At 41.2% G+C, this 20,026-nt stretch overlaps 1 protein-coding gene across 5 annotated transcripts in view; it reads left to right on the top strand.

Annotated features, from left to right (window-relative positions):
- The window catches only part of CHN1 (chimerin 1), a 157,447-nt gene that overhangs the window by 72,367 nt on the left and 65,054 nt on the right, over window positions 1-20,026 (top strand). For 3 of the 5 annotated variants that reach the window (XM_061608424.1, XM_061608423.1, XM_061608425.1), the window contains one exon: window positions 4,116-4,229. In XM_061608424.1, the coding sequence (XP_061464408.1) occupies window positions 4,116-4,229 (114 nt within the window). Of the gene's footprint in view, window positions 1-4,115; window positions 4,230-11,316; window positions 11,338-12,105; window positions 12,209-20,026 lie in introns of those variants that run through there. The other 2 variants (XM_061608427.1, XM_061608426.1) reach the window with 2 other exon arrangements.

Below are 20,026 nucleotides of genomic sequence, written 5' to 3' on the forward strand. Positions count from 1 at the left end.
TAATAATTGCCAGAGAGAAAACACACATGGTTTGGTCTACCTTCACAGGCAGTAGCTTGGGAACAACAGCAATTGAAGCCACACTTCCCAGTATGTGAATTCTCTTTTACCGCTATTGGGCAAGAAACAAACTGTCATGCAAACAACAAGGTGCATTATCAGTGGGTTCAAGGGGGTTGAGCTGAGTGCATGGGGAAACTGTTGTTGCTTCTATGGATGTAAGGGAGTGATGTCAGAGGTAAATGAAATGCAAATAGAAAAAGAAAAGCAACAGACAGTGATGATTTCCTAAATGTAATACCATAGCAACCACAACAGGATTCCTGAGTAAGGCAGAAAACTCAGCATCCCACAACTAGCCAGGTTTCCTAATCAAAACTAAAGAAAGTCCTGGCAGCCAGTTAGCCAAGGTTACAGAAATCTCCATGCAGCACAACCTGACCCAGGGGCTACAGTTAGTGCAGAATGCTGTGGCACGATTGCTGACATGAGTGAGACCCTGTCAGCACATAATACCTCTGCTCTGAAATCTGTACTGGTTGCCAATTTGCTACCAGGTCAAGTTCAAGGTGTGCTTTCCGTGTTACAGGTTCCACATAGTACTTGTTCTGCTCTTGTAAGAAATTGATCCTTTAGTGTGGCAGCACCTATGCTTTGGAATTCCTTGCCTATTTACATTAGGCAGGTGCCTTCATTGTACTCTTTTCAGCACTTGCTAAAAACATTTTTTTAGGCAAGCCTACCCAGGCATTTAGAAACTATTATGTTTTTTATCTGTTTTTAACTCATTGTTGGTTTTATTATTGTGAGTGTTTTAAAATACCTGTCTTTAACGGTTTTTGCCAATAATTTAATTGTTTTAATTCTTTCTGTAAACCACTTTGAGTTTTTTTACAATAAAGCAGTATATAAATGTTGTAAATAAAATACATAAAGAAATTTTGAAGTCACTGTGGCCCTTGGGTCTCTTTCCACTTTTAGGAACAAAGGAATGTGCCTTAGACTCAGGCCATTTAGTACCATCTAGCTCAGTACTGATGACATGGACTAGCATTGGCTCTCCAGGATTCTAGACAATAGTGTTTTCCAGAGATTGGATTTTGGACCTTTGCATACAAAGCATATGCCCTACCACTGAGCTATAACCCTCCCCCTGTTTAAAATTGTTCTTTTCAATTTACGAATGAATACACAGCACACCTAGGGCAGATACACACCATTCATTTAAAGCACATTCAACACATATTTGAAGCATATGAATCACACCACAGAATCATGGGAACTATAACTCTGAGGGGGAAACTTCACTTCCCAGGATCCTTTGGGGGAAGTCATGCGCTTTAAATGAGAGTTGGATGTGCTTTCACTGTATTGTGTGGATCTACTTAATAAACTTCTCGTGCATGTAGATCATTTTAGAAAATCAGCTACAAAGTTTACTGGGTGACCATGGGCTACTCATCATCTCTCAGCCTACTCTGCTCCTCATAGTGAAGACAACAAAGGGGGACCATGACCATCCCAAGGAAGAAGGGCACACTTAAAATGTAGAGGAAATAATTATGTACAACCATAGTGTGAAATCAGATATCAGAACAGAGTATGAAGAAATATTTATATAAAATAACTGTCAAAGATGTTTATTATTTATACAACCTGTAAAGATATTCATAGTGCAATCCTATGCATGTTTACTCAGAAGCTGGTCCCAATGTATTCAATGCGGCTTTCTCAAACAGTGAAGCGTGCACAGGACTGCAGCCTCAAGTGATAAAGAACTTCACTCACCCAACCCAAAATTCAGAATCATGCCACTTTAAGATGTTTTGCAACTGTTTCATACTTGTTTTATGGTTACTGGATTTTAAATGGCTTTATTTCTTGTTGTGAGCTGCCTTGGTTTCCAACCCTACCTCACAGCATAATTGGAAAGATTCCATATGCACACACACTGGAGATGTAAAATACATACACCCCATATAACAGTTTATTGTCAAAACCAGTTGGTCATTGCAGAACATTTTAAAAAAATCAGTATTAGTTTCCAATAAAATAAAAGCAGTGACACCTAGATAAGCCCTGCCTAATTGCTTTAAAATAGGATTGGGAGTGGGGAAGAAAGGTTTATAATGCAAACATAATCCTTTGCTATGTTCACTCATATGTCCAATAGTTTTCCAGCACAATCCTAACCATGTCTACTCAAAAATAAGTCTTATTGAATTCAATGGGGTTTACTCCCAGTATGTGGGATTAGCATTGCAGCTTTACTCCCAGAAAAGTGAATATAGGAGTAAAGCTTCATACTGGGAAGGTTTTCAAAGCAGACTATGAATTAGACAAATAAACTGCCCTCTTCAACTGCCCAGGGAACAAGTTGCATGTACACTTCTTTTAAATTTCTGTTCAAAAATTATTTGAAAGATAAAATGTATAATATACTAATTTAAAAAACCCTGCATGTACACTTTTATTATAATCATAACTGAAATTGTTTACAGTAAACAATTGCCTACCAAGATCCTGCTGTGATTTTTTTTTTGTTCTACATCTCCTGACCTGCACATACAGAGAAAGGGACTTTTGCTGCTGCTGAAAGCTATAAACCAGGAAAAGACAACAATTTTCTGGCCTTGCAGTGGGTTCTAGCTATTGCCTGGAGATCAACAAATCCTTTGTCAATCACAGTCCTGACTTCACATATTGGCCACAAAACTGAAAGGGCAGAGTTAAAGCAGCCAGATACGAGCTAATTTAACAGACATTGGGGGAGGCTGACATTTTGATTAATATCTCTTGAAGCAGATCACCTAGAAACTTTTTTAAAAAAATGAAAACTAGGAATCTGGAGATTGGGGTGACTCACCCGTCAACCCAGAGAGGACCCCAAAAATCTGGAGTCTCCGGGCAAAAACTGGAGACCTGGTAACTCTAGGGTTTAGCTGTACCAAATGTCCTATTCTGTGTACGTTGATGCACAGTACTTTTGGATGGAAGCATTTTGGCTCTCAGAGTTTAGTTGTGTCATTTCTTATATGGCTTACAGTAGTATTTGTTTGTGCTGCGTCAGATAGGGAATGTGGATCTTGTTGAAATGACAACATTTTCTCTTTCTACCCTATAGTTCATTGTAACTGTAGCATGTATACAGTTTAGTGCATGTCAGCATTCACATATGAAAGCTGGCAATCCCAGACAGATTTTGTGACTGTTAGCACTCCTTGGTATATGTTCCTGCTTGCTGGGCTTACACTGGTGAATGCTGACAAGCTCATGAAGGGAACTGTCAGCCTTCTCTGGCTGTATCTCTGAAGTTTGGATTCATGAAAATTCATCTGGGATTGTCCATGCGCAAAAGTGAATGTTGGCGTTTGCCATGCATTGCACTCACTGCACTGATGTTTGCCACAATGACTTTCACTGTGATGTGTGTATTTAGAAAAACTTGATGACAATGGTACGTTGCTTTTCTTTACCAAAATTTTATTTTGTTTATTATTATTTATTTATTATTTGATTTATATCCCGCCCTTCCTCCTAGCAGGAGCCCTGTTGAATAAAGGTATTTCCATTTGGTCAGTATGCAGAAAGCAAATACGATTGGGGGAGAGATGGGTTGTGCACATGATTTGGACAAATATATGTAAATTATGTAGATTAATATTTAGATTATTATTCAAACAAGACCCTGTCCTTGGGGTCCTGGCATACTGTCAGACTGGCTCACTATTTTGGAGTATATACAACCTTAATATTGGATGAGAAGCTATATAAGATAAGATGGGCACCTTTCTGTAAATCAAACTGATAGGTGCCTGTTATGAACAGAATTTATTTCGCCTGTAGGGTGGCAGTATCGCTAGGCTTTATGTATACAAAAGGAAATAGATAACTAAGATCTACCAGCTGAAAATGATCAAGCCAGCTGCATGCTAAGTAGAGAAATTAACATAATTGCATTCAGGGGCTGACTTCAGTGTGCTGTGTGTTTCTTAAAAGTAAAGGATGCTATTTTTGTATTTTAAAATGGAAAATGCTGAGGGCTTGTGTTTTTGTGGTGAGTGTTTCTCTTGAAATAACTCTTATCTCTGATAAAGATGGGCTTTATTTTTCAGGTTCCATGGGATGATATCAAGAGAAGAAGCAGATCAATTATTGAGTGTAGCAGAGGGAAGTTATCTTATTCGTGAAAGCCAACGGCAACTTGGAACATACACTTTGGCTTTAAGGTTGGTAATTAATATTTCATTTTGAGGCTATTAGAATATTTATGAATACTCATGGGGTAGTATTAGGATTAGCTATTTTACTTTTTTTTTTAAGGGAGCTTCTTGAAACAAAGGTTTAACAGGCCTAGTTCTACCTTCACAGTCCTTTAACTTAACAGGCAAATGAAATACTGAGGCATTGTGAACTTCAGAAGTGTTTACTTTAAATCTTTTCATTTATCTCTCCCTCTATTCTTCTTTCTTCACTCCTTTGTGTTATCTCCCTCACAGTGACAAAGTTTAGATTGTAAGGTCCTTGGTGGCAGGGACCTTTCTTTTTTCCCCTTTGCATTATTCTGTAAACCATAGTGTGTGTAGATGATAACAGAAATAGTGCTGACATTTGACCACATTTATGGTGTTGCTATTTTTAAAGAGAAGAATAAAAATTAGGCAGCTCAGTCCATCAGAGTCATATCTCAATGGGTTGTGTGCATGTTGTGAGTATAGGAGTGTGAATGGCCTTTTGATACAGTCTTAATTCCTGGAAAAAAGCATGTCCATCTTGCTTATCTGTGAAACAGGGTACACCAGCTTGCCAGCTTTCTACACTTTATTTTGAGGCTGTAGGACAAAGCTAGAAGTGCAAGAGTTTGTGTTACCCCCCCCCCCAAAGTAGCAGCAGATAGGAAATGCTGTGGAAGAACTCAAATTGGCTCTTGTTTAGGCTTACAGGCAAGCAACCAACCTATAAGGTCCATGGTTTTATTCAGCTACAGCGTAGACAAATTAGAAGCCAGTGCAAATGAAGGCTGGCATAGTGCAGTGGTTCCCAAGCTGGGGGCCGGGACCCCCAGGGGGGCCGGGAAGTAATCCAGAGGGGGCCGTGAACAGTAAAGAAGTGAATTATTTATTATTATTTTTTTAAAGTCTTCACTCCTTCTACACGGTCTGCTTTCTGCTGCCGCTGCAGATGACACCTCCCCCTTGCTCCAAACCAGAGGAGAGGCCTTTTGCTGAAGCGCCAGAGTGTCTTTCAGGCGCACTAAGGGCAGGCATCTGCCTATAAAATACATGGCAGATGCCAAAGGAGGCTGAGGGTGGAGCTACCAGGAAGAAGAGGGGATTACTTGCACTGATTCCTGTCTCCTTGCACTGCCGCTACTGGCAATGCCCTTACTTAGAATGAGAGGAGAGGGCTTTTTGTGAAGCAAAAAGAAGCAAGCCTGCAAAGAAAGGCTGCTTTCCCCCTTCCTTCCTGGCAGCCAGCCTGCCTCCCTGGGGGGAGGGGGTCACAAACAAATTTCAGCTTATAAAGGGGGTCCCGTGCTCATAAATGTTGGGAACCACTGGCATAGTGTGTACAAAATTTGGTGTGTATTATAAGATATAGCTAAGCACACACCAATTATGTAAAAGATAGTGCTATCTTTATAATTGGTCAAATTTTCAACTATTTGAAGCCAGAGACTAGCTGGATCCAATCTGTTGACCAGTTTGGAAGTTGCATGCTTTTGGCTTGTATATTTTTCTATTATGAAAAGTCCTTTGTCCTTTCTTTCTTGAGATGTCTTAAATTATCCTCAGCTAGCTTGCTGAAATTGTCATAATCCAGTAATGGAAACATTCTTACACTAAGTTACTACAACCATTCCTGTATTTATTCTGCCCTTGAAAAAGAAGGCTGATTTGGTGGCTTGTGGTGATGCAGGAGCAGCCAGTATGGTGCTGCCTTCCAGATGTTGCTGGACTACAGCTCCCATTATCCGTGGCCATTGGTCATTCTGGGTGGGTCTGATAGGAGTTGTGTTCCAAGTCTGGAGGGTACCATGCTGGTTATGCCTGGTGTAATGTAACATTCCTTCTATCACATATCACTGAATGACCTATTTCTCCAGTCTTTGCAAGCAGAGACTCACCCATAGACACATGCACACAACTAAAAAGGACTAGTACAGTAGGCAATGTATTCTGCACAGCTGGATTTTGGTCATAGTTCTGGATCCATAGTTCTTGTTTGGCCTGTTTGTTTTTACTGTCTGAGGTTTGGGCTTAGCAAATCAGTTCAATGCTGGATACAAGGCAACTGTCAGATTTTAGATTGGGTTTAGTTCAGGTTCCCTGGGCAAAAAATCTTTCGGGTTTGGTTTGACTCACTGGTTTAATCAAACCTTGTGCCAGTTTTAATTGATGTCTTCTCCTTGAAGATACTACCAAGTCAAAAATAAAAAAAATTCTTTCCAGTGCACAGTAAGCCTTAAAAGGAAGTCTGTATTCAAGTCAATTGAATTGGGTTGCCTTGACACATTGTTCAGATATCAAAGTCTCAGAAGACAATGGGAACAAATATGATATATGAACCTGAACTTCATGCACAAGGTTTTAGAATCAGTACTTTCTGGCTGTATTTCACTCAAAAGACATTCTGGACATCTGTCATGATGAAAAAAATATGATTCATGTGGGGAGAGCTTATTAAACATTGCAGCAGAGTCACTGTACATTACAATGTGTAAATGGTCTGAACCTTTCCATGAACGATCCAATATGAGGCATAATCATGGTGCTCTTCCGGCGTTGTGTGTAAGCCATCTGGGAAGAGGCGCTGTCACTTCTGTATTCTATAATGCATCATGGACACTGTTCTGGAGCTGATGGTATTTGGTGTGCAACAACATCTGCGGGGCTACAGGTTACCTACCCCTCCTCTGATGCATTCTGGATGTTTTGGACTATGGGCACCGTTAGGGGAAGGCCATCCCTAAGGAATTTGGGTGTGTTAACTGATTCTATTGAAAAGCATTACATTTGAGATTACATGAAAGTTCTGTGATGTCCTATTCACACATGCAAGTCATCACTTGATGTCACAGCTGTTAAGTACTATGTGAAGCAGTTGTAAGAGTGCATGATAGAATTCTCTGCAATGCACACAAGTTTTTTGACAAGAATGGGATTCTTCAGCAGATAAATTCATGTGGAGAAAGAGCTCCCTGAGAGTAGGAAGTTTAAAAGCCACTATTGTAGAGGATTCAAATCTTCATCCCCAGCAAGATCAAGGGAGTGTACTAATACTCACCAAAATATAGGACTTATTCTGACATGGTGTATTTTTCTCCCTTTAAAAAACTTTTCAAAAAGTTGAATGACAAACGTTATTTCAGAACTGCTCTGAAAGGGAAAGAATACCTTGAAGAAAATAAGGCAATTAGTTCTCTGCCTATCTTTCTGGAATCCATGTTTGGCTGGTAAAAATTGTTGGTAAAAATTGTTTTGGAGTTTTCAACAAGATTTTTATCTTCTGATCTCCAGTTTGTCCATAATCCTGTCATACTTCTACTTAATAAATGAGACAAACCTTAGTACCAAGCTTTTGACTCGTTTCAGGCATCTGAAGCCCTTTTTTAACTGGTTCTTGTGTGATGAGCATAGGCAACACCCTGTTTCAGCAAAGGTACTTCACTCAGCACGATATTGTCTGACTTCTAGTTGCCGTGGAGAAGGAAGAGTTCTGTTGCCTTCATGTCTGGCTTGTGAGATCTGGTTGGCTGTTGTAGGAAGCAGGATGCTGGCTGGATTAGATGGACTTTGGGTCTTATTCAGCAGGGATGGCCTTATTTGTAAAGTGGAAATCTGGTACCTGTGTCAAATATTTCCTACACAAGAGTCATGAACCTATTTGGGCCCATTGGCATATTGAAAACCCTAGAAACTGCTGTGGGCAACATACAGCCACAACCATAGCAACCACACACATATGCACACTCACCTTCCCTCCCTAGCAATTAGGTATGGGAAAAACATATTAGCTTTTTCAAACATATGGGGCGGGGGGAGAGGTGATCTTCCCAGAGAGTGTAGCTGGGGGAGAAAAGTTAAACGAGCTGCAGTCACCAGAAAGATCACACACCCCAAACCCCTGCAACAATTAACCTTGAAAGTAGCCTTCTGTTGGAGCCAACAGAACATTTTTCTCAAGCCAAATTGCAGTGGGCAGGGGCAATTTTGGGCTTGAAATTGTGATCCCACCTCCAAATTTTGCCCCTCCCCTTGGTGCCAATAAAAGGCTTCTTTCAAACCTAATTGCAGCAGGGGGTAGGGTGTTTCTGGCATGAGGGGTCACATCTGGGGAGGGAAGGGTTAGCTCTCCCCTCTCCGACTTTGACACATTCACACCAAAGATGTCCCACCCCCCACAATGAGGCTTGAATAAAGGATTTATTTTGGCTCCAACAGAAGGCTTCTTTCAAGCTTGATTGCACAGCAGGTTTTTGTTTTTTTTGGCAAGAAATCACAGTTGGGGAGGGGAGAGTTAACTCTTCCATAGCTGTGACACCCCCCCCCAAAAAAACCCACATCACGTTTAGGCTTGAAAGAAGCCCTGTATACAATACAAGGCTTCTTTCAAGCCTAATTGCAATACAGTTAGGTGAGGGGATGCTGTGGGTTCCAAGGAAGGGCTTGGTGGGTGCAGATGCACGCATGGGAGCTGCGTTAGAGACCCCAAACCTACCCTATTATTGGAATCGTATTAAGATGTGTGAAAAGCAGCCTTGAGGGCTTTCTACTGTTTTTCTCTTTCTAGAATTATACATATTTTTAATATTTAAGCATTGCTGTCTTCTGCAACTGGGATTTCTAACTTTTCTAATGTGCTTTTCCTTCCTGATAGGAAGGAAACAGCAGGCATCTGTTTTCTTTCAACTTCGGTTGAGTATTTCACCCCCGGCCCCCTTCTCTCTCTCTCTCTCTCTCTCTCCCTCTCTCTGCTCAAAGTGTTTTATTTCATTAATCATGATTTTAACTGTACTTATTTGCTCCTGCAAGTATTTTTTACCTTTTTACTGTGACTAATATTAGAAAGTAAACCCTATATGCACCATTTCCAGCACTGTTACTTCTTTTGGTGTCATGTTGAGTTTATCAGTTGCTGTGGAACAATGGCAGGACGTGTGCAGGAATTTAATTTTAGGAGACTTTAATTAGGTACCAGAGTTTGATCCAGAACCTCCTACAAAGCTTCCCTATCATCTTTTTCCTGGTCCTTGGAGCTTGGTCACTTGCTGAACTTACAGTGCAATCAGAACAAATGAGGTTATGGTCCAAGTGAGTTTTGTTGTCATTGAAAGATACATGCCACAGCTTCATATAACTTGTCTTCACACAACACAAAATCGTCTTACCCTGTATATACCCAGTCCATCACTGCACTCTACAGGTGAGGGCCTCCTGCAGATACCATCTTATCAGGAGGTCCTTTCTGCACAACATAGGAAGTGGATCTTTAGTGCTGTAGCACCAACACTTTGGAATTCCTGCTCTTAAATATTAGACAGGCATCATCTCTGTTATCTGTCCAGTGCCTGCTGAAGACCTTCCTTTTTCAACAAGCCTTTTAAGTAGAGACTTTATCCCAGTCTGCGTCTGTGTTGGAATTGTTTTAATATGTTTTTAATGCTGTCTTTTAAAAGATTTTTAAAGATATTTTGTTTTCATATGTTTTAGTATTTTGTTTTTAAGATATTTTAGAGTGCATTTAATGGGTTTTTTGCTGCCCTGGGCTCCTTCTCGGAGGAAGGGCAGGATATAAATTTAACTAATTAATAATGGTGACAACAACTTTATAAGAATAAAGTCACATGAGTATATAAAAAAGAAACAAGAGGCATTTCTTACGTAGTAGAGATTAAAGGTTGCATTTCACAGCCAACAGAATTGAAGAATCACACATGCTCATTGAGAGGCAGACTTCGAGGGGAGCACCTCCAGGAGTACTACCCCTTGTCGGATCAGGAGTTTTCGGAGCCAGAGTGGAGCACAGACTTGGAGGAGGAGAGACTGGGGCCTCCTCCACAGCTCCTTTTTCAGTCTTTGGACTATTTTCCTCTCCTGAAAAGAGTTCAGGTCACCTTAGGAGCAGAGAAACCAGGGACCGACAAGGGCGACCCAGCTGAGGCAGAGCAGGAACAACCACCACCCTGTCTGACCACACTTATGCCAGGGCCGATTCACAAGAACACCCTGGTGGAATGGAATGGCCCTTTACACTCCCGTACTAGGAGGGCACTGGCCAACAGGATCTACTCCATAGAGCCCGACTTTATGGAGCTTCTCTGAGTCCTATCAGTGGACAGTCCAGTCCTTGGTCTCGTGTCAAGATCTATCCTTCCCAAAGAGGGGGAGACACACCTCAAGGACCCCATGAATTGTCAGTTGGATTATGCCCTGAGAAGGTCTCACGAGGCTAATGCCATCTCCTTTAGGGCCTCCAACACTGCCTCAGCTTTCGCCAGAGCCGCCTTGGTCTGGCTGGATGAGCTTTTGGACAATCCTGACCAGGACCCAGAGCGCACCAGAAAGTCACTATTAAAACTTCATAGGACAGTGTCTTTTATTGCAGATGCCACTCTGGATGCTTCTCAATTCACAGCCAGATCCATGTCTGCTGACATCGTGGCTCGCCGCACAATCTGGCTAAAGCACTGGGATGCAGACAATACAGCAAAGGCCAACCTCAATACCAGATCATTCGCTGGAGAAAAACGTTTTGAAGACGAGACTGTGAAGGAGGTGCTCGTAGACCCCAGGGAAAAAAGAAAGCCTTATCTGGCAACCACATGATAGGAGGACAGACGTGGCCAGAGAAGATACACTCCCTACAACTCCTACCAGTCCTTTCAGTCAAGAAGACAAGCAGCAAGAGGAAGGAACTACAGATCCTCCTCCCGCTACTCATGGACTAAGCCCCACTACCAAGCCAAAACACAACCCAATCAGGGGGGCAGCCAAACTACCCGCCCACCACTCCCAATCGTGGTGGCCGTCACTAACATCAATGACGCCATGGACATAGAGAGCTGACTCCTGCTGTTCGCCCCTGCCTGGAGGGCCATCCAGGCGGATGCCTGGGTCCTTCACCCAGTCACCAGGGGCTATTCAATAGAATTTTCCCACCCACCCCCACACCACAGATTCATTCCATCCAAGGTACCCAAGGACCCATCAAGAAGACTTATCATGTCAGCCACAGTGCAGCACATGTGGGACATCCACGCCACAGAGGAGAAGCACATGTACTCCAGCACTTCCTGAGGTTCATACTGGCTGCTGTGGACTTCAGGCACAACAGGCTAGTATATGGCCAATATTTCTAATGTTTGTTTTATATTGCAATGGTGTATTTATGATGAATAGTTTGTTTTTACATTTTTTAAAATCAGAGCGTTGTTAGTATTCTGCATCCCAGAAACAAGTCCAGGATCCACACAGCCTCTCCTGATTCGGATGTTATGGAGAAGCAGAGCTGAGTATCATCAGCATCAGGACTGGGGTTCACTATCTTGTTTCAGTCTATGAAGCTTGTGGTGGCCTGGGCCATATATACAGAAGTCACTACCTCTTTCTCTTATATGTTATTGCAAGACCTTCAATATTATATCTGTGCTGATTCTGTACATGAAGTGTTCATGCTATTCCCTCCCAACGGCTGACCAACAGATATGGATTAAGGTCCTGCTTGTGGACTTCCCATGAGCATCTAGTTGGCCACTGTGAGAACAGGATGCTGGACTAGATGGCCCACTGGCCTGATCCAGCAGGCTCTTCTTACGTTCTTATGATTTTCTGAAAAGCCAAAGCTTATATATCTTCTTGAAATATTTCTTGCCATTTTCTTTAGGGGCTGGCATTTACTGGCTTGTATGGCGTTGCTTTGTTATGTGGTTATTTTAATATATGGTTATTTTATATTTTGGGTTTGATTTGAACTTCTACAACAAAAGTGCTGCTTTAAAATTGATATGCTTAGGCATCCTTATTTAAACAGATTGGAGGTAAGCAATGGTCAGCTGAAACCAATCAAGGCAGAAAATCCAAATGGTTCCCTCTCGCAGTTAGAAGCAAACTAATAAGCTCAGGATTGTATTCAAGAGAGCAATGTTTACTGACCTAGGTGGGCAATCCTAGTAGGATTCTCTTGTGGACAGTGGAACTGCACTTTTGTAAGTGGTTGCTGGTATTTGCTGTGTCTCATTTATCTCTATCCAGTATGTAATAGACTGGATTATTGGCTTCAGAGTGAATGCCATAGAATTAAAGAGTGAATTTTTGTCAAAGAAAATAGAACTTGGGAGGAGTGTTGAAAATGATCCAAACCATTCGTTAATATTAAATAAGAGCATTGTTGTTACTTCTCTGCATCCCATAAGCAAAGTTTATTAAAGAAGGGAGAAAACACTAGCCAAAGCAAATTATTTCATATGTATCCAGAGTGCAGGCAAGAATATAAGGGTTATAGAATACATTGTAATGTAAATTAGAAATTCCTTACAGCTGAAAGGAACAGGAAATTCCTAATTAATTCCAGAGGGTATTAAAAGCTGCCTTTAAAGTCAACTAAGCAGTAGGGCCTGCTTAATGCCAAGACCTATAACAGATGATGACAACAATAAGACATCATCCCCAGTGTCAATTTTGGAACTTGTTTAATTAGAACAAAGATAAAAAGGAAAGCAAGGAGGAATTATACAGGCAGTAGGCGTTGGAAGTGCAGAAGTACTCTCTGTTCTTTAGAGATGGTAACTGCTGCTGCTGCTGCTACACAATGTTTAGCTAGTTACCATGGTTTCCTTTCCTGCAAGCTCTATTGTTGCATTATCAGAAAAACAGGAAAAATAAGGCACAACAACATGAAATGGCAAAACTAATTTAACTGGAAACTTAATTTGAAAATTATGGAGAAATTTTAAAGATGCTTTAATATATGTGGTACAGTGAAGGTCAGGCTTATTTGAAGAGATATTAGAGATTATCTTGACCCATTCCAATCTGGGTTCAGGCCTGGCTGTGGGACTGAATCAGTCTTGGTTACTCTGATGGATGGCCTTTATCAGAAGAAGGACAGGAGGAGTGCAACCCTGTCATTCTTACGTGATCTCTCAGTGGCTTTAATGCCATTGACCATGGTATTCTTCTGGGCCAACCCCTGGCAGTTATGCTATGGGATGCTTCAGGGTACCATCTTGTCCCGATGCTGCTTAACATCTATATGAAGCCCTTGGGGTCATCTGGAGCTTTGAGGCGAGGTGTCAGCGGTATGCTGATGATATCCAGCTCAGTTTCTCTGTAACATCTGAATCGGGAGAGACTGTACAAGCCCTGGACCAGTGCCTGGATTCGCTGGTGGGCTGAATGAGAGCCAATAAATCCTAGCAAGGCGGAGGTGCTGTGGGTTGGTGGTTCCTGAGTTTGGATAATTGGTCAGTTGCTTGCTTTGGATGGGGCCATACTCCCTTTGAAAGAGCAGGTTCGTAGTCTGGGGGTGCTCCCGGATCGATATTTGTCACCAGAGGCCCAGACTAGGAGTGCCTTCAGCTGTGGCCATTTCTGGACCGGGATAAGCCTGACCATTATTGTCTATGCACTGATAACCTCCAGGCTGGATTACTGTAATGTGCTCTAAGGGGGGCTGCTCTTGAGGTTGGTCCGGAAGCTGCAGCTGGTCCAAAATGAGGCAGCGTGACTGTTAACTGGGGCAGGATATCGCCAACATGTCACTCTATGGCTGAAAGAATTGCACTGGCTGCCCATTAGCTACAGGGCTAAGTTAAAGGTTCTGGTTTTACTGTACGAAGCTCTATACAGCTTGGGACCGGGATACCTAAAAGGTCATCTTACCCCTAATATACCCAGTCAATCACTGTGCTCTGCAGTTCAGGGCCTCCTGCAGATACCATCTTATCAGGAGGTCCATTCCACACAACATAGGAAGCGGACCTTCAGTGTAGTGGCACCTACCCTTTGGAATCCCCTCCCCTTAAATATTAACAGGCCATTTCTTTTTATCTTTTTGGTGCCTACTGAAGACCTTCCTCTTTCAACAAGCCTTTTAAGTAGAGACCTTATCCCAGTCTGTGTCTGTGTTGGAATTGCTTTTTAAGATATTTTTAAAGCTTTTTAGAAAAGACATTTTGTTTTAATATGTTTTTAAAGATTTTTAAAATATATTTTAAAGTCTTTTTATGATGTTTTAGAGTGTTTTTAGTGTTTTGTTTGCTACTCTGGGCTTCTACTGTGAGGAAGGGCAGGATATAAATTTAAGAAAGAAAGAAAGAAAGAAAGCACTTTTATTGGGATTCATTTTCATTTCAGATGCTTTCTGTCAGCTGAGATCCCCATGTGATAAGGAGTGTTTGCAAACAGAGGAGGAAGGGTCAGTGATGGAATGTTAACTATCAGTTAACTAATAGGAGGAGTCCTCTCTTACAGAGCCTAGAAACAGTATGGGCTGTGTGCTCTTGGCAGGATGGTGAGAAAGGCAGAAACATTCATAAGAATGGTTTGAAAGCTGGACAGCAGAATTGGGCCCAGGAAGTAGAAAAGCTGAAGGACAAGGACTACAGACTAGCTGATCAGCTAGTGAAGAAGCAGAGGGTTAGGAAAAACAGTAGAAGAGGCAGAGAGTTGAGGAAAGAAGGATGTGCAGGAAATGCTGGGTCCAAGAACAGGAGCTACCATATGCTGTGGTGATAGAGAAATAGGGATGTATATATCCTCTGTATTGGATACTGACAGGAGCAGGGATCATAAGCCGCTAGTATCAGTGATCTACTTTTTTTCTAATGCAGCCACAACATAGTCTAGCTGATAAGGCTTTTGGATTTGTATGTGATTACTGATAATACCTTTTGGCCTTAGCACTGCAATAGTGTCTCCTTAGCTTATGTGAGATATGAAAACACAAGAGTCAAGACTGCTTAGATTCAGACTGCTTCCTCAACAACCACCTATTAGAATGGGATGATGTGGAATCCAACATTTGGAATACACATAACACACACATATGTAAACTGCCTTGGTGGATCAGACGCACCTTTTGATAGTGGCCAGTCAAATGTCTCTGCAAGTTCCCAAGCAGGCATTCAAATATATGCTATTTCTGTACATAGAGGAACAATACCCTTTGGCTCTTTTTCCTCTTGAGATTCAGGGTAATCATTCCAAGAAAGGGCGCAGACAGGTTGTAGGTACCAGGAATGGTTTTTAATGAACTAGAAAGCAATAAATTGAAAATTTGATGTCTACACTGGCAATATATTCTGAAGTGATAAGAGGAATGTAAAAAAAAATGTTGATACTATAGCCATACAGGAATAAATTGAGGACCTAAACAAATTTAAGAGTTTGGGGATAAATAAAGCTAGTTTTTTCACACACAAAAATCAAAGACTAGTTAGATTAAAGGGATTAACTAAGAGTTCAGCTGGGTAGGGCAAATTAAAAGTAAGATTCTTGGAAGGCTAGTGCTATTTACATTTTTCTCAGGAGAGGGGTACCTCACACTGCTCAGAGTGCACACAAGTGGGTCATCTTTTAAGCTACATCACAGATATTTCAAGAAAGAAACATAGGAAATGAAGTTTTATTTGCAGTTCAACAGGAAATAGCTTGCAAAATTCTCAAATTAGTGGGTTCTTCATCCAGTGTACCATCTCATATGTCACATCCCTGGTATACTCTACAGCAGAGGTGGGAGGTCCTATGACTGCAAACACAAACAATGGTCAGGGATAATGGAAGACAGACTAAAACTCCCATCATCCCTGATCAATGACCATGCTGTGTGATGTTGATGAGAGCTGAGTCCAATAACATCTGGAGGGCCACAGGTTCTCCATCTATATAGTCTTCCATCATTCATTCAGCTTTCAGCAACTTGGACTAAAGTATCTAGAAATACATAGAATCTCACAGCATGGAGCAGTCAACTCTCGTAGTAGTAGTAGTAGTAGTAGTAGTAGTAGTAGTAGTATTGGGAATCCTGTGCCTCAGCCCAAAGTCTGCTGTTCATTGTTCTGTGCTATGATCCCTAAAATCTGTCCTTTGCCCCTCTTTGCTTCCCTAACCATTCCCTAGCATCAGGCCCTCCTGGATATCTGAGCAGCAAGATTTATATGCAGTAAGGTGGTTCTGATGGCTGCTTCAACCGGGTTTTTTTTTACATGTGCACCTACAAATGTAAGGTCCAAAAGTGACAGATCGTTTTCTGAAATGCTGCAATACTTGTCAGGCTGCATCTGCCTGTGCATGTGTACATAGTGGCAAATCCGGGTGTGTTGTGTGTGGGAAATGGTTTTGAGAAAAGGAAAGTTCCTTGAGCCTGTATTTGCTGTACAGTTTTTACTCTAGGCAACTACACAGGAGTGACTAATGGTATAGTTAGTGCTCTAGCTTGTATTCATAATAATAATAATCTAGAGTTAATTAATAATGAATTACCTGGACACTTGGTCCTTCCCCCACACTGTTATCTCCTTTTCTTCCCGTATGGTTCTTGCTGTGTTCTTGTTCTCCTTGCCATCGCTTCTGCCTCCTCCTACAATCTGTCTTTTTATTATCAGTTCTGTATTCTTTTGCCCAGAACTCCCAGATAATCTTTTGCTGTTCTGTTAGCAACAGACTTCCACCTGCTCTCATATATTCAGCAATTGTTGGCAAGATATTCAGAGGCAGAGTAATACATTTTAATAGTGAGGAGATCATTGCTGCTGAGTCTTCTCCCATGCAGAATAGGAAGCACTGCAAAGGAAAACACTGTCAATACACAGTGTTAGGCCTTGATAAGCATTTGCAGGAGTGAGCTCACTGGAGCTAATGTGTAGTAATGTGTTCTATATTGCCATCTGATAGCTAGGAACTGGCTATTTTGCTCTTCTTTTGCATGCTGTCTACACTTGCATACCGATGAGTAACGCTGTCCTGTCCTATAAACCACAACTGGAGTTGTATCTATGTAGTTTCAATTTTGTGGTTTTCCATGTGAATTTGGGAGTTGTTTTACAAATTTGCTTACTCCCAGTTAACGTCTTCTTGTTATTGTTATTAGCCTGCCCTTCACCAGTAGGTCCCAGGGTGGATTACAAAATCTAAAATAAAATATTAAAAAACACATTTCAGTCACAGGTTGGGTTCTGAAATGTATATGTGTTCGCTTCAGGCACAATCAATAGAATTGCATAACTAAGAGGTGGAGCGCATGGTATTGTTGCCATAAGGATATTGTCAAAAGCAGCTCCCTGTGGCAATATTCCTGTAAGTGATAAATGAGATGAGCTGGGCTATAAGGTACCAAGGGACTCAAACTAGGGAAGACTCTGGCAGCAGAGCCCCAGCACTTTACTTTCTGTGCCACCAGGGCAGCTCTCAGGCAGAGGGAGCTATAGACTTGCTGTTTGCTGTGCTGCAGTGCCAGAGGAGATGCTGCAGATCATCATACCAACCACACCAGGTGATCTGGCAAGCCAATAGTGGGTTCCTTGGCCTTACATGACTATTATTTCAGGCTTGGTTCCTCAATCTGAGCAATTCCTATGGTAGAGTAGCCATACAAACTCCTATGCTAAACTACTCTCCTCCACTACCACCCCCAGACTGCCATCTTTTTGAACCTGACCATCTACTGGCTCAGACTGCATACCTGCCTCTGGCCCCTCTTGACATTTGTGTAGTGTACTGGACCTTGACCTCCTAACCAGCCTGATACGCTTGGTCTCTTGCCCTTTCAACTGACCACGTCGAAGCGTGATCCCACCGGGCCCTAATAGTGGCTCTAATTGGTATCACGGGTAAGTCATTTTTACAGTGCAACTTCATCATGTTCTTCTGCCCTAACTTCCAGTCAGGATTTTTGAATGTGTGGATGGCATCAGTACATACATACAGAATTTGCTTTTGGCAAGTTTTCTTTTCTATATTATCTTCACGTTTCTGTAAATACATTTCAAATTAACACTAGTATAAATGAGCAATAGACTTGTTTTTTTACGTAAAGACACTGGGCTTCAGTTTTTATACAAAATATTTTGTCCACTCCATGGAAAGATACTTTCATACAGTAGGGCCCCACTCATACGGCGGGTTACATTCCAGACCCCCGCCTAAAAGCGAAACCCACTGAAAAGCAGAACTCATTCAATAAAATGGTGCCCGATGCCCGAAAAACACAGTAAAAGCGGAACAAGCACCATATCAGTGGGGCCTTACTCTAACTGAAAGCTGCTGTATTAGCAGAACGCCAAAAAGCGGGGTCCTACTGTACTTCATTTGCAGTTTGAGTGATTATATAACTTAATACAATACCAGGTGCTGAAAAGCAATCAAAGAACAGAAATGATTTAAAAAATGTGTGTGACAGTATGTATATATTGTCCTTGGGTGAGGAGTTGTTGTTGTTTCTGCTGTTTATTAATTTATGAAATTGCCTTTTACGTGAGTCTCAAGCCTATTAACAAACATATCATAAAAATAGTTGGAAAAACAGTACAAAAATAACCGAGGTGTTCATTTTGCGTTGTTTTTAAACCTAAGACAGAGATCTTTTAATCCAGCAGAAAAAGCGTGTTGACACAAAAATATCTTCAGTTGTTTCTGAAAGGTCAGATAATGGGTGCCTGTCATATCTAAACAGAGATGTTGCTTCACCAAACGAAGGCAGCCACATTGAAAGTTGATAAAACCAAATTAGATTTCCTGTTTACATTGCATGTAACATTGCTTGGCATTTTATATGCATGTCTGTATTATTATTACATTTATATCCCACCTTTCATCCACAGAACTCAAAATAGTATACATGGTTCTCCTCCCTCTCCATTTTATCCTCATAGTGATCCTGTGAGATAGGTTAATCTGAGAGACTGACTGGTCCAGTGAGCTTCATGTTACTGAGTGGGGATTGTATGTATATGGACATCTGTATGCTTACCACAGGCATTATTTGCATGTCCAGGCTGTCCAACTAAGTGAAAACTACTTTGTTTATAGTTGCTTGCACAGTGCTGTTTAAAAGAAAAAATATGGTATGGACAAGCAGTATTACTTGGTACATTATTTTACAATGAACGTTTTTTATCTTTCCTTTCCCTATAAATTCAAAAGTTTATGGCATGTGGGGCATCACTCTGAGACATAATTTTAAGAGCAAATACTGCTGAACAGTAATTAAAACCTTCTCTTGTTTATGTAACCCTAGTCAAGAGAAATAATGGGGTAAATACACTTGGCTAAGTTACCTATTTTTATTAGCAGCATAACATTTGTTTTAGACTGTGCTAAACTAGCAACTACATTCCACTGACTCTATTTTCTAGTTTACATTTTGATGAAAAATGAATTCAAAATTGATAATGGACTCCTCTGTGATTTTCCTTTAACATTCCCATTTCCGCCCCCCTCTCTCAATCTCCTTATACCTATGAGTTCATGGGAATGGTGTAGGAATAAAAATAATTCAAAAATAATGTTTGGAATAGCTGTATTAGTATAAATAATTAATAATCAAATTTAGAAATCCTGGCACCTCCCATCTGAAATAATCAACAGTATTTAAAAATTACTAATGGAAAGCTAATTTCCTAAATCACACGTGAAAATGAGCAACAGAAGACAGCACAGCAATCCAAATCAGATTATAACCGAAATATACAAAATTCAAATGTGGAAAGGGTGATCCACATGCGGCTAATACACTGTCAGTTCATGCATAAGAACTTGGGTGAGAAGACAATCTACTGCAACCAACATCTTCACTAGTGACGGGGACAGGACAAATGCCACTTTTTGGGGGGTTGAAATGCCAATTTGTGGGGTTTACACCTCTCAAAGCCATTCTGAATTGGGCCTGCACTCTGGAGATCTCCAACTCAAAATGGTCCAAAATCACCCCTTGCTGTGAGCCCAACCTATCGTGTCTCTTTTTCTTCCACTGTCCCAGTTTTGCCTGGCAACATATCCTTAGATGAGGAGTCCTCAGCCTGTTTGGC

Source organism: Rhineura floridana, chromosome 2, assembly GCF_030035675.1.
Source record: "Rhineura floridana isolate rRhiFlo1 chromosome 2, rRhiFlo1.hap2, whole genome shotgun sequence".
In the NCBI taxonomy this organism is placed as follows: domain Eukaryota; kingdom Metazoa; phylum Chordata; class Lepidosauria; order Squamata; family Rhineuridae; genus Rhineura; species Rhineura floridana.